Below are 16,745 nucleotides of genomic sequence, written 5' to 3' on the forward strand. Positions count from 1 at the left end.
CTGCTCTGCTGCACTTCGGTTTCCTAACTCAGTAGCTGCAGCTGCCGCTGTGATGTCTGACCTGCAAGAGAGAACCAGGCACAGAGCGCTTGGAGGAGGCTGGGGCTCCCCCACCCAGATTCATTTCTCACAGGCATGGCAGAAGGAGTGTCCCCTGGACCCTCCCAGGCAGGGGAACTCACCCCAATCTCCCTAAGCCTTTGAATCCTGTCCACTACAGGTGTGTCTGGCATTTCACCATTTTGCGTAGGTCACTTTTGGCCCACGCTTCGGACCCCAACCACCAACCAGTCAGGGCCCTTTGTAACCCCAAGAACAGCAACATTCAGCCCAGAATCTCTGCTTGGTGGGCCCCCATCCGTAAATGCAGCTGATCCGCTTTATGTTCCTTCCCCATTATCCCTGCAGTAGGGTGTCTGGTTCTTCCCCGCTTTCCTTCTAGGTCCCGACCCAAAATTAGAGTGCCTCGACATTTTGTGACCCAGCTGCAGTTTTGGGGGCCTTGAACATTCCCAGGCACTGATAAAGGTATGAAGGTTGTTGCCCAAAGCACTGAAAGAAACTCTACCTGGCCCTGAGCCAGATTCCTTAAACCTTCATATACCCCCATGCCCTGCCCCTGGCTGTGGACTCACCTAGGCAGGACAGCCCTTTCCTCTCACCGTTGAGAGGCCTGGCTGCCACCCTCTGTGAGCAAGTCCCCCTAATTATGCTTCGGACCGGGCACCCAGCGTTCAGCGCTGCTTTCTTTGGGTCCCAGCTAGCCCCATTCCAGGGTGGTTTGGGGCACTCCTTTGTGGGGACTCCCCTGGTACCACTTTGGGGGCGATTCCAGCCATGGGCTCAGAAGGACGAAACGCCCACCCTTAATATCCATTCCCACACTCTTCCCCAGATGTCTGTCAATATAAATTGGGGAGCCAGGCGCAGTGGCTCACACCTGTAATCCTAGCACTCTGGGAAGCCAAGGTGGGCGGATTGCTCGAGGTCAGGAGTTCAACCAGCCTGAGCAAGAGCGAGACCCCGTCTCTACTATAAATAGAAAGAAATTAATTGGCCAACTAATATATATATATAAATTTATCCGGGCATGGTGGCGCATGCCTGTAGTCCCAGCTACTCAGGAGACTGAGGCAGCAGGATTGCTTGAGTCCAGCAGTTTGAGGTTGCTGTGAGCGAGGCTGACACCACGGCACTCACTCTAGCCTGGGCAACAAAGCAAGACTCTGTCTCAAAAAAGAAAAGAAAAGAAAAAAAATATATATATATATATATATATAAATTGGGGAAACCGAATAGTTCTCTTGGAGCGTAGAGCATCTCCTCATGGGTCACACCTTATATATCCCGCTTCAGGGCCCAGCCAGGCCAGCTTTGCTAGGGGCTCAGGGCTTTTGCACATGCTGTGTCTGCTGCCTGGGAGCTGCTGTCCTCAGTTCTCACCTGTCACTGCTGAGCTGAGACAACCCCTCCTGGGAGTCCTCCTCCCTGTCTCATGGAGCCCCCTCAATCACCCCCCCCACATTCTGGCATTGTTACTCTTCAGTTGCTCCCGGCCCTATGAGGACATGACATTAACGGACTGCCACGCACCTCCCCAGCTAGGCCGCGTGTCCTGGCGGCCACAACCCCATCTTGCTCATAGCCGCATCCCCAGCACCGAGCCCAGAACTGGGCACACAGAAGATGCTCAACAAATACTTTTAAACTGTGCAAAGGTCCGACATTCACGTCCCGGCATAAAGACAGCAGGCCCAGCTGAGCGCAGCAGTGAGCACCTGTAATCTCAGCACTTTGAGAAGCTGAGGTGGGTGCATGAGGCCAGCCTGAGCAACATAGTGAGACTCCCATCTCTACAAAACATTTTTTTAAAATTCGCCAGGTGTGGTGGCATGCGCCTATAGTCCCAGCTACTCGGGAGGCTGTGGCAGGATGGTCACTTGAGCCCAGGAGTTGGAGGCCACAGTGAGCTAAGATGAGGACACTGCACTCCAGCCTGGGAGACAGAGCAAGACCTTATCTCAAAAAAAAACAAAAAAAAAAACAGTAGGCTTGCATTGCATTTGTTTATTGACTTCCACTGGATTACTCCAGAAAATATTCAAGATGGGTGGGGGGATGTCAGCATCGCCCACCTCCCACATGGCAAGAGCTCTGAGCACGTACAGTAAGGCACAGTCCCCAAGTCTTGGGAAGGGACGTCTCTGCAGGGTGTCAACTCCAGGCCCCCAGCGCTGTGCTGGTTAGGGTGATGGAGCAACAGCCATTGTCCTAAGCCAGAGTGAGGCAACTACATCCGCACAGATGGTGAAATGGCGTTTAGGCTTCTCCCTTCATGGACAAGAGACCAAGGGTGTGTCCCGCCGGCCTGCTCCCCCAGCGGGTCACGGACATCACCACTCTGGCTGGCCTGGACGGGTTTAGCCAGAGGGGATCATGAAGTGACCAGGGCCGGAGCAGCTGGCCAGGGCAGCTTCTGTTGCATTCTGTCACTTAGCCCAGCGGGGGAATGTGGGTATAAGCTTTGGTGAGAACCAGAGCTTTGGAATTAGACCCCGAGAGGTGAGTCTAGACAGACAGGGAGCGGGCAGTGGGCCGGGTAGAGAGGGCGAGGGTGTGACGTCATTCAAAGATGAGCTGCACCAAGCCCACCTCCTTGGAGACTCCTTGATTGAGCGGGAGGCCAAGACAGCTGGCTGGTCCTGGCAGGGGGTATGAACTACCAGCAAAGGAGACCCTGTTCAGAACCAAGGCATGGGAGCCTTCCTGACGTTTCGGCCACCCCTGCCGGCTTCCCTGTCTGAATGTCTGGGGGTCCAGTTCCAAGGCAGGATGGCCAGAATGTGGCATGGCATCGGGTCCATCTGGAGTGTGGGCTGCCGCCTAGTGTCCCTGGGAGGCAGAAGTTTCTTTGCCTGGAAGAAAGGAGGGAGGGGTAAGAAGAGCAAGTCACCATGAAGTCATGCTTCAGACATGTGCATGGGAGAGGGAGGGACAAGATGCCCCATTTTGTTCCCTGAGATCTATAGGAGAACCCAGAATCTCTTCTTTCTCCACACAGATGATGGGCAAATAACAAAAGGACAAAAAGTCACTGCATGCTTGCCATGCGCCAGGCCCTACAGCCGGCTCACAGACCCACAGCACAGCGGTGGCAGTGAACATGTGCTGCTCACAGCCCATCCTACAGGGATGAGGCTGGGATTAGGGCAATGGCCATGGGCCTGTGGACAGCAAGTGGGGGCCTGGATTCAAACTATAGAGTGTGAGGGGAGTCCAGAAGGTGGCTGTGAATCTGTTCGAGGCCAGGCACGGTGGCTCACGCCTGTAATCCTAGCACTCTGGGAGGCCAAGGTAGGTGGATAGCTCAAGGTCAGGAGTTCGAGACCAGCCTGAGCAAGAGCAAGACCCCGTCTCTACTAAAAATAAAAGTGAATTGGCCAACTAAAAATATGTAGAAAAAATTAGCCGGGCATGTTGGAGCATGCCTGTAGTCCCAGCTACCCGGGAGGCTGAGGCAGGATTGCTTGAGCCCAGGAGATTGAGGTTGCTGTGAGCTAGGCTGACGCCACGGCACTCTAGCCCAGGCCACAGAGTGAGACTCCACCTCAAAAAAGAAAAAAAAAAAGAATCTGCTCGAGGGTGAGGACAGGGGGCCAGAGAGGGGGCTGCTCTCTGATGAAATGCACCCAGGTAACAACTCCCCGGACACAAACTACAAACAGTAAGAATACTGGCAACAGCAGTGCAGACTCACTGAGCTACTACTATGTGCCGGGCCCTGGGCGCACACTAAGTGCAGGTGTCCTCGGCACCTGTGAAGGAGGCTCTGCCATGCGCCACTCAGCAGAGGAGGAGCCGGGCTCAGCCAGGCTGACCGGCAAGCCCACAGCCACAGCAGGGAGGAGACGCACAGCCCAGGTCCCCAGCCTCCGCCCACCCGCCTCTGACGCTAGCCCTGGGGAAAGATCGGGCCTCTGGAGCAAACCCTCTGCCACGTCCTCCCTCGGACGCCTCTTTCGGAGCACCCACGATCAACAAAGCAGAGGGAACAGAGTGTCTGCCCTCTCGTCCCTGCCCCACAGCCATCTTTGGGGATGGGGCTGGGCAGTGTGATCTGGTGCCCCCTGTACTTTGTCACAAGTGGACGAATAGTGTGCTCCCCCACCCAGACCCTGGGACCTACGACAGGCCAGTCCCGGCTGTGCCAGTTGCGCTCACCTTTAGGGATGAACTTCAGCGAGCTGCTAAATATTCAGAAGCGGGACTGCCCCCGCTTGGGGCCGTCATTCAGGAACTCGTGGCCCAAGCCATTGCCACACCTGCCACAGGACACCTGGGAAGACCACAAAGCAGCCACTTGAGCTCTGGCCATGAAACAGCCGCAGCTATGGCCCTCGGTGCTACCAGCAGATGGTGTCTCTCTCTGCAGCCCATCCCCCAAGCTAGCTGCCCATGTGAGATCGACCTTCATCCTGGGCCGACCCAGGAAGGCTGTTCTGTGTCCCATGTTCCCCCCGGGGCACCAGGCTCTCCGGATAGTCTGGGCTGGCAGCTCCCGGCTGAGGCCAGAGGCCTGGAAGAGACAGACTCAGCCCCCGGAGCTGTGGGGCAAGCAGAGCAGGGAAGGTGGGACTGGCTCTCTGGCCCTCCCTGCCCCTGCCCCCTACCTTTAGGGCCTCAGGCCGGTTGAACTCTGGACGCTTGGCCACACTATCAGCGTGGATGGTCTCGGTGAATGCCGGCCATGGGGACGAGTGTGCATACTTCGAGCGGCTGGAGAACAGCTCGTAGCCACACTTGGCACACACGTAGATACCTGGGGCAGAGGAAAGGCAAAGGCAGACACATTGGCTCCAGCCTCTTGGGGGCAAGCTCCCAAATCCTTGGACCCAGGCAAAGGCAGCCCTGCCCCATTCTGGGGTGGGCTGCACTCCCTCCCCACGCACCCGCCACCCACAGGCCTCAGGCTGGCTCTGTGGGGGAGACACAGCACTGAGCTCACACTTAGAGGCTATGCCAGAGACCAGGAAGGTCGCTTCTCACACTTGTCTCCTCACGCGTCTCAATGGCCCTGTGCCGTGGGATCTTTCACCCGTTCCACGCGACTGAGGCGTGCTGATGTGCAGATGCTGCGGGAACCCGGGAGCGTGATGAGGACACCCACTCCCAGCCCGCCTGCTGGGGACCCACACGGCAGGCCCTGACCAACGACCACACGGCCCCTCCCTTCTCAAGCGCCCATCCCTGCTCCCTGGCAAAGCCCTGAGCTGCCAGGCAGGAAGAGAATGGTCCCAGTGAAAAGGCCTCCAGGCCAAACAGGGAGCCCAGGAAGACAGAGGGCTGGGGAAGAGGATCCCTGAGATATCACTGTGGGGTGGAGCGGGCAGGGAGGTTGCAAAACTGAGTTGCAGAACTATTTGAAGACTAAAACAAGGAACCTCTGGGGCACTGAATCACCCAGGGAAAGCCTCCCTGAGTCTGTGAACTACTCGGCCTTTGCCAGGAAATGGAGAAGAAAGCAATGAGGAACTAGAATCCTTGACAGGAGTGGAGCTTCTGGCTCGACGGAGCAGTCTGAGGACAGCTGGGGTCCCACAGACAGAGGGTCTGGGGGGGGCTGTGCCGGGTGGTCCTGTGCCACAACCCAGCCCCCTAGAGGGCTGACTCAGGGTGGATTCCACCCCAGGGAGGCCAATGTCCTAGTCTTGCCTGTGGATGCGTCTTTACCAAATTAGTCCACTACCAGGCCAGCTCAGCAACCAAGGGGACTCACGGGGCCTCCGGCAGCCTGAGCCAGTGCTGAGGGCTGGACATGGCCCAAACCACCAGTCTGTCTAGCCAAACTTCAGTGGCTAAAGTTCACTGGCCCTGGGCAGGTAGGGGAAGCACCTGGAGGGCACAGGACATTCTGTGCTTACTGAGTGAGCCACCGCGGATCCCAAAAAACGAGGGAACGGGAAAGGCTTAGGGGGATGCCCCAGGTAAGGACAGCCCAGTCACAGGACGTCCCTGTGACTTCCATCGCGACCCTGCGAAGGCCCCTTACCCTGATGCCCCACCAGCGACACCACGTCCACGTACAGGGTCGCCCCAGAAACGGCCTCTTTGACCCCTCCCTCTCCTTGGGTACCCCTACTTTCCCCGCCTCGCAGACTCCGCCCTCCTCCGTCATGCGCTTGACCCGCGGCCGCTGCTCTCTGGCGGCCACGCGCCCCATTCCCGGTCTCGGGGCCCCATCTCCGCCGAGGGCAAGGACGCCCGCCACCGCGCCCCCGCCGGCCGCGGCACGAACCCGGCTCAAAGTGGTTCTGGAAGACCTCGCCCCCGAAGAAGCTGCAGAACGACATGGCGCCACTGGGACCGCTGCGCGCTCGCCGCCTCCGACAGACAGGCCGCCGGCCGTTCGACCGCCGCTCCGCAGGACCGGTCCCCCGACCCCGGCGCGGGCTCCGCTTTCCGCTCCGGGAGGCCCCGCCCCCCAGAAGGGCCACTCCCGGGCCGCCTCCCCGAGGCCCGCCCCTCCGGGCCGGCCCTAGCGCGTCGTCCCTGCAAGCTCCGCCCATCGGCGTCACGCCTTCCAGGGACCACTCCCGGGCCGCCTCCCCGAGGCCCCGCCCCTCCGGGCCGGCCCTAGCGCGTCGTCCCTGCAAGCTCCGCCCATCGGTGTCACGCCTTCCAGGGACCACTCCCGGGCCGCCTCCCCGAGGCCCCGCCCCTCCGGGGCCGGCCCTAGCGCGTCTTCCCTGCAAGCTCCGCCCATCGGTGTCACGCCTTCCAGGGACCACTCCCGGGCCGCCTCCCCGAGGCCCCGCCCCTCCGGGGCCGGCCCTAGCGCGTCTTCCCTGCAAGCTCCGCCCATCGGCGTCACGACTTCCAGGGACCACTCCCGGGCTGCTTCCCCGAGGCCCCGCCCCTCCGGGCCGGCCCTAGCGCGTCTTCCCTGCAGGCTCCGCCCATAGTGTCACGACTTCCAAGGACCACTCTTGGGCCGTTTCCCCGAGGCCCCGCCCCTCCAAAGGCCAGCCCTAGCGCGTCGTCCCTGCAAGGTCCGCCCATCGGTGTCACGCCTTCCGGGGACCACTACCGGGCTGCTTCCCCGAGGCCCCGCCCCTCCAAAGGCCAGCCCTAGCGCGTCTTCCCTGCAGACTCCGCCCATCTGTGTCATGACTTCCAAGGACCACTCTTGGGCAGCTTCCCCGAGGCCCCGCCCCTCTGGGGGCCGGCCCTAGCGCGTCTTCCCTGCAGGCTCCGCCCATTAGTGTCACGACTTCCAAGGACCACTCTTGGCCGTTTTCCCGAGGCCCCGCCCCTCCAAAGGCCGGCCAAAGTCTTCCCTGCAGGCTCCGCCCATCGACGGGTGACGTGACTCCCAAGGACCATTCTCGGGCAGCTTCCCGAGGCCCCGCCCCTGCCGCCCAGGAGCTCCGCCCCCTCGTGCCCGGCCAGGGCGCCACCCGGTGGCTGGCGGGCGGAGGGTGCACGTGGGGCCAGGCCAGATTGGGGGTGGCGCGCCACCGCAGAGCTGCGTCCCCCCTCGTCCTGTCTGCGCCCCGACCGTCTGAGACAGCGCGGGAACAGGGGCCTCCGGCCTTTATTGGACAGAAGGGCAGGCGGGGCGCCGCTGCAGGGACCACCCATCCCGCGCAGCCTACGAGTCTCCCGAGCTCTCCGGCTTTTCCTTCTCCAGATGCTTCTTCTGCGGGCCCTGGTTGGGGGCGCGGGAGGAGCGTTAGTGACAAGAGTGTGGCCAGGAACACCGCCCCTAGCCAGCCTGCGGGGTCTCCCGGGCCTTCTCTCCCAGCGGAGTCAGTGCCCGCGGCCCCCCGCTGCTCCAGCCGCCCTACTCGGGGCAGGCTGGGTGTGGAGTCTATGCCCGGAGAACAAGGAGGCTCACCATGAAGACCCTCTTCTCCTGGGCTGTCTGGAAGCGGCCGTGGCCGAACTTTGAGGTGGTGTCGATGAACTTGAGCTCAATATTCTCTAGAGCCTGGCGGCTGTGGTGCACCAGGAGGGACTGGGGGTCCGTGGGAGAGGCAGGCATCAGGCAGGGCTCACCCCAACCCCCCCTGTCACTCCAGTCGCACCAAGGTCTTGCTCACCCAGTTCCTGCCAGACCCCTCCCTTTGTGCTCCCACCACCCAGCACCCTCCAACCCCCCTGAGCAGGCCGGAGGGCAGGACAGGCTGGCCCCAGCAGCCCCCACTCCGTGCTGACCTTTCTTAGCGTAATGACCCGCTTCTTGGTACCTGCGATGCAACCCTTTAGCATGACGAAGTCGTTGTTGACTTCCCCATAGTGGGGAAAGCCTCCCTGCAGAGGAGACAGGTGAGGGGCCAGGCCCAGGAAAGGGCTGCCCAGTTAGGGGATGGCTGGCAGCCCTAGGAAAATTCCCCACAAGGGGCTGTGAGTGGGAGGAGCCCCAGCCCCACCCAGGTGTGGAGGTGACACCCTCACTATTCATCACTAATGAGGGCAGCATGTGAGTCACATGCTAGGTCCTTTTCTTGCATTATCACATTTAACAACCTGCATTTTTGTTGGGGGGGAAACAGGCTCAGAGAGGTGGAGTTGCTTGCCCCAGGCTCTGGAGCTGCTACGTGCTGGAGCTGGGGCTTGAGCCCAGGTGGCCTGCAGCTGCTGCCCTCCACACCCTGGGACAGCAGCTGGTTGTAAACTGCCTCCAGGGGAGGCTTCGAAGATTCGGGAAACAGCAGGGATGTGGTCCACCGAGGTGGCTGCAGCCAAATGCTTGGGACACAGACCTCAAGCTCTTGGGCAGGGTAGCACCCAGCTGGGGCTTGGGCCTGCCCTGTACACACATGCCGGCACCCTTGGCCAGGCTGTGTCCACCCTCACCAGCGGTGTAATGGACTTGTCGGTGATGTCATAGCTGGTGGACGCATTGTTCCTGACCATCTTCCCGTCCTCCATGTGCAGCCCCCGGCCAATGCGGTAGATCTGCCAGGAAAAGAGGGGGCAGGAGGTGGCATCTGGAGCCAGCCTGACATCCAGGCCCATCAGCACACGTGCTCACTGGTGAGGGCATTTTGTGACCCACTCAGTGTCTGGGTCATGCACCCCACCCACTGGGGTTTGATCACACAGCGGCACCCCCACCCCCACCCCGGGCTGCACACGCACCTTCTTGTTGAGCTCAGTGCGGTGGTGGTAGCCCTTCTGCCCAGCCCGGGCTATGGAGCAGCCCACGCGGGCAGGGTGCCAGGCGCCGATGCAGGCCACCTTGCGCAGCCCCTTGTGGGTCTTCCGAGGTAGCTTCTTGGTATGCCAGCGGCTTGTGACCCCTGCAGGCGGGAGGGGCCGGTGGCTGAGTGGCCAGTCTGGTCCCCTCTGCCTCCAGGCAGCCTTCCTTCCAGCCACCATCCACACTGGCCCCTACCTTTGACACCCCGGCCCTTGGTGACAGCAATGACATCAATGACCTCACTCTGGCTGAATACACTGTGCACCGGCACCTGCTTCTCCAGCCGAGCCTGGGCCCAGGCCACCTTCTCGGCCACTGTGCCACCGTTCAGCTGGATCTCCATGATGTGGGCCTTCTTCTGCCGGAAGGGCAGAAGCTTCATCTGCAGGACATGGCACAGTGGTCAGTTCCTAAAGCGTCGCACCCAGCCAGTGACCCCCCACATCTTTCATGCATGCATTCATTCATGGATGTTCCCGTGAGCCAGCTGTGTGCTGCGTGCTGTGCCAGGGACTGTGGACACTGCGCGGAATGAGGCAGATGGGTCCAACACCTGAGGGAGCCACTGTCTATCTGGGGCACAGATGGAAGCCAAGTAAACTCCCAGGGAGGACTAAGTTCTCTGATGGAAGGTCAGGGAGGTGCATTTTGGATAGAGTGGTCAGCTCAGGGAGAGCCTCTCTGATGAGGTGACACCAATAACAAGCAGGAACCACCAGGCGAGGATGTGAGATCCTATTGGGCAGAGGGACAGCATGTGCAAAGGCCCAGTGGCAGGGAAGATCACGGGGAGTTGGTGGGACGGAAAGGGGACCAACATGGCTAGATGGTAGTGAGCAAGGAGGGTGGGGGGCCAGGCGGGTCCTGTGGGGACCTGCTCCAGCTTTCTTCCAGGTGAAGGGTGTGACACGGCCTGGTTTTTATTTTAAGCATCTCTGGCTGGTGCTGTGTGCGGCTCAGGCTATGGGGATGAACAGGTGGAAACAGACCAGCTAGATCACAGCATAATGCTCAATGAGTATTTATGGAGCGCCTACTGCATACCAGGCTCTTGGTGGGTGCCGGGGGCCCAGCAGTGAACAAGGCAGCTGTGGAACCTGCCCCTGTCGCTGCCCTGGGGAGCTCAGGTCTGTTGAGGGAGATAGGCATTAGGCAATGACTGGCTCAACCTGGACTGCCAGCGTGAGAGCTGGCACACGGGGCGGTGTGTATTCAGGGCATGCGGGAGACTCTGGGCAGGGGGCGCTCACTGCTCTGGGCGCCTAGGAAGCCTTTCCTGAGGACAAGATGCCAAGGAGTGTTCCAGAATAAGCCAGAGGGTGTTAGTCACCTGTTAGCCCACATCAAGCCAGACCCAGGATACCACCACTGATTCTCACGTACGTTTGTGCTGGAACCCAAAGGGAGGTGGCTGGCCCTCCACACTGGACATGCGGAGGGAGACCCAGGCCCTTCAGGGCATTTCAGGCCCTTAGTTGCCCAGTGGGCACGGCCGATGCCCCATGGCCCCTTGGAATGCAGGGACACTCGCCATCTCATCCTGGGGCTGCACGTGGCCGGCACGGCCGCCAGCCAGCAGCCCTTTGGGCCTGTGCCCGCGGCTCATGGTATTTTTAGGCTGACATTTGCCAGGGCTCCTGGAAGTTGGGGTGGGGGAGGGTGGGCCCAGGAGGTGGACTGGCTGACAGCTGGGGGTGGGGGCTGACCTGGGTGTGGACAATGACCCGAATGACTTTGCAATACTTCTTCATGGCGGCAAAGTCTTTCTGGAGCTGCTTCTTGCCGCTGGTGTCCCGCCATCTCTTGCAGGCCTTGGTGAAGGCTTTCTTCTTGCACTTGTGCCTGACCGACACACAGGAGGGTGCTCGGGGGGGCCCAGCGGGGGCAGCTCCCCAGGCCCGTCCTGCCCCCTCCCCGCCCCGCAGCCCACCAAGCAGGGGTCCTGCTGCTGGGACCTCCCCTGAGGCCCCTGGGCTGTTCTGGTCACCAGGTCTGAACACAGACCATCTCTCCCTCTCTCTGGGGCTCAGTTTCCTCCTCTGTAAAGTGGGGGGCCCCAGAGTGAGTGGCAGACATGCAGAAGCTGCCAGAGAGGGTTGCTGGCCAGCCCTGTGGGCCAGGATCCTAGAGGCTGCCCCAGCTGCCACACTGCTCAGACCGCTGATGGCCACGTACCAGGCCTTAGGCTCGGGACACATCACATCTAACCCTCACCGGAGCTCTGGGAGGTGGAAATGATCATGCCTCCCTACAGATGAAGAACTAAGCGTCACAGCGGTGAAAGCCGCTGGGTGCGGGCAGACTGACAACAGGAACAGCACAGGCGAGGACAGCCGGCAGCTACTGGCCGCTTCCTCTGTGCTGAGCACCCGGCAGGCTTCACTCGGCCGCTCCTCACAGCAGCCGCCGAAGCCCAGGGACCACTCCCAGCCCCACTTCACAGCAGAGGGACTCAAGAGGTCAGCCGGCTTGCCTGGGGCCACTCAGTCTGCTCTGACCCTGGGGCACAAGCTTGTCGCCTCCCACAGGGTGTCAGGGCTGGGCTGTTCCTCTGCCCCCATGAGGGGGCTGGCTGTGAGTTTCCCCAGACAGGTGGCCCTTCCTTTTCAGGACTTGGGGCCAGGGAAGATTTAAGGCCTGAGAATATCTTTTTTTTTTTTTTCCTTTTTGTTTCCATGTAACAGACATTTGTATATATATATTTTTTTGGCCTGAGAATATCTTTCTGTCTATGTACAAGAGTTTTTCAGTTGGCTGTTTCCCTTTTCACCCTTGCTGCTAGGAAGCTTACAGCCAACTCTAACATTGCATCAAATTAGCCCTTTAATTGACCCTAAGGATTAGAACATCTGCTTCCTCTTTCTCCTCAAGCCTGATTTCCTCTCTAGCCCTCTAGCACTCAACTGGTATGGAGGCGAAGGCAGCAGGCCCACACCACACTTTCCTGTCTTCCGCACACTGTTGACACCTCCCTGCCTGTCCACCTGCCCCCATCATTTCAGCACAGAGCTGGGGCCTCAGGCCCGGTGGTGCCACCGGCCCGCGGGCAGCGAGGCGCTCACCAGTCTTTGTAGAAGCGGCGGCGGCACTCGTCGCTGAGGTGCTCGGCGAAGATGGTCTTGAAGCTCCGCAGACCTCGAGGGGTGGCCACGTAGCCCACCACGCCCACCACCACCAGGGGCGGCGTCTCCACAATCGTCACTGCCTCCACTTCCTCCCGCTTGGAAATTTCTAGGTGAGACGTAGGGACAGGGACATGGAGAGGGGCACCCTGAGCTCCACGGGGAAGGGAGGGAAGAGCCAGCCACGCAGGGTGGGCCCGGCCAGCAGCCAGGCAGCGTCCTCAGAGCGGGGCTGGGCCCCCTTCACTGGAGCCCAGATGAGCATTTGCTTTTGTAACGTGTTTTATGTGTATAATATATAAATGTACTTTCGTAACTTCTAGTAAGGCCTAGGACTAGCCCAAAACCAACAACTTCATGGGGGCCGGGCGCGGTGGCTCACGCCTGTAATCCTAGCACTCTGGGAGCCTGAGGCAGGAGGACCCCTCAAGGTCAGGAGTTCGAAACCAGCCTGAGCAAGAGCGAGACCCCGTCTCTACTAAAAATAGAAAGAAATTAATTGGCCAACTAAAAATATGGGAGGCTGAGGAAGGAGGATCGCTTGAGCCCAGGAGTTTGAGGTTGCCGTGAGCTAGGCTGACGCCACGGCACTCACTCTAGCCTGGGCAACAGAGTGAGACTCTGACTCAAAGAAAACCAAACAAACAAGAAAACAGTTTAATGGGTATCGCTGCTGCTTAGCCCAACATGAAGTGAAAGAAATACATGTTCAAAAAATAGGCCGGGCGCGGTGGCTCACGCCTGTAATCCTAGCTCTTGGGAGGCCGAGGCGGGTGGATTGCTCGAGGTCCAGAGTTCAAAACCAGCCTGAGCAAGAACAAGACCCCGTCTCTACTAAATAGAAACAAATTCATTGGCCAACTAATATATATAGAAAAAATCAGCCGGGGATGGTGGCGCATGCCTGTAGTCCCAGCTACTTGAGAGGCTGAGGCAGAAGGATTGCTTGAGCCCAGGAGTTTGAGGTTGCTGTGAGCGAGGCTGACGCCATGGCACTCACTCTAGCCTGGGCAACAAAGTGAGACTCTGTCTCAAAAAAAAATTATATATATATATATACACACATATATATATATTGGGGCCATGGTGCGGTGGCTCCAGCCTGTAATCCCTTTGGGAGGCCAAGGTGGGAGGATCACTTGAGCTCAGGAGTTCGAGACCAGCCTGGGCAACATAGCAAGACGCCCTCTGTAGAAAAAAATGGAAAAATTAGCCAGGCCTGGTGGCACCTGTAGTCCCAAGCTACTCAGGAGGCTGAGGCAGGAGGATGGCTTGAGCCCAGCAGTTTGCAGTTGCAGTGAGCTCTGATGACACCACTGCACTCTACCTGGGGTCACACAGTGAGACCTTGTATCAAAAAAAAAAAAAAAAAGATTAATACACAAACACACAATGGGTGTGTGAGAACAGGGGAAACTCACACTAGAGGGGAGACTGTCCACGTCAGTCTCCTGGTCGTGATGTGTTACCAGAGTCTTTCAAGATGTTTCTATGGTGGGAACTGGGAGAGTCCGTGGGATTCCTCTGTGTTATTTTAACGACAAGTGAATCGATGATTAAAACAAAAACCCGGCCGGGCATGGTGGCTCACGCCTGTAATCCTAGCTCTCTGGGAGGCCGAGGCGGGCGGATTGCTCGAGGTCAGGAGTTCAAAACCAGCCTGAGCAAGAGGGAGACCCCGTCTCTACTATAAATAGAAAGAAATAAATTGGCCTACTGATATGTATATAAAAATTTAGCCGGGCATGGTGGCGCATGCCTGTAGTCCCAGCTACTCGGGAGGCTGAGGCAGAAGGATCGCTCAAGCCCAGGAGTTTGAGGTTGCTGTGAGCTAGCCTGACGCCACGGCACTCACTCTAGCCTGGACAACAAAGCGAGACTCTGTCTCAAAAAAAAAACAAAAACCCAACTTTCTATATAAATATGTATATATGAAACACGAAATAGACCAGAAATGACCAAAAGTGCAGGCATCCTGGCAGGTGGCTTGAAGCCATGTGTGGGGCACCTGGCCTTGAACCAGGCTCCTCTGCTCACTGCCTGGTCCTGGGCCAGTCTCGTGACTGCTCTGAGCCTCAGTTTCCCCACTTGTCAGCAGGGGGCGATGACAGAACCACACTGAAGGCCGGAGCCTATCCCGGGCGCTGTGATGGCTGATTCCTGTGGGCAGGGCCTCAGCCTTGCCGGGACTGTGGCCCCTCCGGGACCAGGAGAGTGAATTCTGGCTCATGGCATCAGGAAGCTCCTAAACCCCCCAGGCAGGGCTCCCCGCTGCCTTGACTCACTGAGGCCGGGCCGGTGCACCTCTCGCAGGGTGTGGGTCATGCCTGCCTTGTAGCCCAGGAAGGCCGTGAGGTGCACGGGCCGGCTGGGGTCATCCCGCGGCCACGTCTTCACCTTGCCCCGGTGCCGCCGGCTTCTCTTGTGGGGCAGGAAGCCGAGGTGTCCGTGCCGAGGGGCGGAAAACTTCCGGTGGGACTGGGGGGCAGGAAGGAGGGAGGTCAGAGATGAGGTCTTCCTGGTGGGGGTGGCAGGATGCTGCCGGCACCCAGAGCCAGACAAGCGACACTGTGGCCGGGTGGTCCCCAACGCCTCCCCCATCTGTCCACAGGAAGAGAGCAGGAGCCTCTCAGAGGGGCAGCATCTAGGGATGGGGCCTCCGCACCCACCGGCTTCCTGCCCCGGTGGGCTCAGCCTGGCAGAGCCTAGGAGGGGCAGGCCCATGGGCACAGGGATCCAGGGGCAGGTGGCTGCTGCCATCTGTCCATTTCCTTGTCCCTTCTACACCCAGCAGCCCAGCTCTGGCCCTCTTGCTGCCCCCTCCAACCTCCCTCTCCCTCACAGGCCCAAGACTGTCCCTGCTGGGGCGGAGTCCAGAAGCCCAGCTGCCCCCTCCCCAGGAAGACCAGCATGCCCCAGCTCCAGCCTCAGCCCACCCGCCACTGCACTGGCCCCACTGACCATGGCAGCCGATCCCCGAAGGTCAGGAAGGGGCCTCCCCACCAGGCGCCAGAGGTGGAGTGGCAGGGCCAGGACGCACAGCAGCCAGTTCCCAGATTTAGCCCCTGGCAGGAGAGCTCGATCATCCCCCGCCGAGGCCATGGTCTCCAGTGCCAGGAGCAGCCCAGGCGGGTGGCGTCAGGAGAAGCATCAGATGAGCAGCCTGGCATGGGGACACCTGGAGCCAGGGCTGCCACTCCTTTCCTCAATGGCCCGGGACTGGGTCATGACCCTGCCAGGACAGGACCAAATTGGCCTGGTAGCGGCTGAGGGACCCTGTCTGGGGGCTTCTGAGAGCCTGAGTCCAGTTTCCTGACAACGAAACAGAGGGGGCCTGTCCTGAGGGCTGCGAGACAGCTGGACAAACGGTGGGGGCAGGAGTGAGGAGCACGAGGGCTGATTCAGTGGCCCAGGCTCACCAAGATCAAGATCCCCAGTGGAGTGCAGTGGCTCACGCCTATAATGCTAGCACTCTGGGAAGCCAAGGCGGGAGGACTGCTTGAGGCCAGGGGTAGGAGTTCGAGACCAGCCTGAGCAAGATCAAGATCCCGTCTCTAGGCCGGGCGTGGTGGCTCACGTCTGTAATCCTAGCACTCTGGGAGGCTGAGGCAGGTGGATTGCTCGAGGTCAGGAGTTCAAAACCAGCCTGAGCAAGAGCAAGACCCCCGTCTCTACTATAAATAGAAACTAATTGAACAACTAAAAATATATATAAAAAAAATGAGCCGGGCATGGTGGCACGTGCCTGTAGTCCCAGCTACTCAGGAGGTTGAGGCAGGAGGATCGCTTGAGCCCAGGAGTTTGAGGTTGCTGTGAGCTAGGCAGACGCCACGGCACTCACTCTAGCCTGGGCAACAAAGCGAGACTCTGTCTCAAAAAAAAAAAAAAAAAAAAAAAAAAACCAGGCCAGAGCACCTGCGCCCAGAGTCCCTTCTCCCAAAGGGCTGGGACCCTGGGGGCAGTTCCTGTCCTGCCCCAGGCATGCCCCTCAGCTCACCAACATCAGCCTGTCCATGAGGGGCACTAGCAGAGAGAATGGAGCCCAGAGAAGCCTGTAGGGACTGGGTAATCCAGGAAGGCTTCCTGGAGGAGTAGGGCGTTTGGTGTGCCGTGTTACTCCTTGGCTTACTTGTTGCGCGTGCTCTAGCAGCCTGTGCTCTCCGTAAGAGCCGGGCTGTTAAATCTTGCCTCCTGCCCTGGCACGCAGCAGGACGGCATGAACCGCTCCGTCATTCCTTCTGTCTCCTTGTCAGCGTCGGCAGGGACCTCGGCTTGGCTGAGCGCTGCGCCCCCAGCGCCCGCGCGGAGCCCGGAGTGGGGAGGAAGCGGACTGCGACGGCGCTCAGGCCCCACGCGGGGGCGCGCCGCGGCGAGGCGGGGCCGAGCTCGGTCAACTACAAGTCCCAGGGTGCCCCGCG

General features: G+C 59.7%; 2 protein-coding genes across 2 annotated transcripts; both read right to left on the reverse strand.

The window, feature by feature from the left end:
• Positions 1–2,052: 2,052 nt before the first annotated feature.
• On the reverse strand, positions 2,053–6,490 carry MSRB1 (methionine sulfoxide reductase B1). Its single transcript, XM_012743569.3, has 4 exons — positions 6,296–6,490; positions 4,671–4,819; positions 4,222–4,336; positions 2,053–2,915 (listed from the first exon to the last, which is right to left on the reverse strand). The coding sequence occupies exons 1-4, from the start codon at positions 6,348–6,350 to the stop codon at positions 2,884–2,886; spliced, it is 351 nt and encodes a 116-aa protein (XP_012599023.1). The 5' UTR covers positions 6,351–6,490; the 3' UTR covers positions 2,053–2,883.
• Positions 6,491–7,576: 1,086 nt separating this feature from the next.
• RPL3L (ribosomal protein L3 like) lies at positions 7,577–16,648 on the reverse strand. The gene is made up of 11 exons (XM_012743514.3): positions 16,457–16,648; positions 15,289–15,639; positions 14,613–14,805; positions 12,268–12,436; positions 10,912–11,047; positions 9,401–9,587; positions 9,145–9,305; positions 8,860–8,961; positions 8,218–8,313; positions 7,898–8,017; positions 7,577–7,708 (listed from the first exon to the last, which is right to left on the reverse strand). The coding sequence occupies exons 2-11, from the start codon at positions 15,427–15,429 to the stop codon at positions 7,652–7,654; spliced, it is 1,362 nt and encodes a 453-aa protein (XP_012598968.2). The 5' UTR covers positions 15,430–15,639; positions 16,457–16,648; the 3' UTR covers positions 7,577–7,651.
• Positions 16,649–16,745: the final 97 nt, after the last annotated feature.

This window comes from Microcebus murinus, chromosome 19 (assembly GCF_040939455.1).
Source record: "Microcebus murinus isolate Inina chromosome 19, M.murinus_Inina_mat1.0, whole genome shotgun sequence".
NCBI classification, from domain to species: Eukaryota; Metazoa; Chordata; class Mammalia; order Primates; family Cheirogaleidae; genus Microcebus; species Microcebus murinus.

Coding starts and splice junctions, on each gene's coding strand:
- RPL3L (XM_012743514.3), bottom strand. CDS start 15,429: ATGGCCTCGGCGGGGGATGATCGAGCTCTCCTGCCAGGGGCTAAATCT. Junction 14,806..15,288: donor TTCGGGGATCGGCTGCCATG/GTCAGTGGGGCC, acceptor CCTGCCCCCCAG/TCCCACCGGAAGTTTTCCGC. Junction 12,437..14,612: donor GGTGCACCGGCCCGGCCTCA/GTGAGTCAAGGC, acceptor CGTCTCACCTAG/AAATTTCCAAGCGGGAGGAA.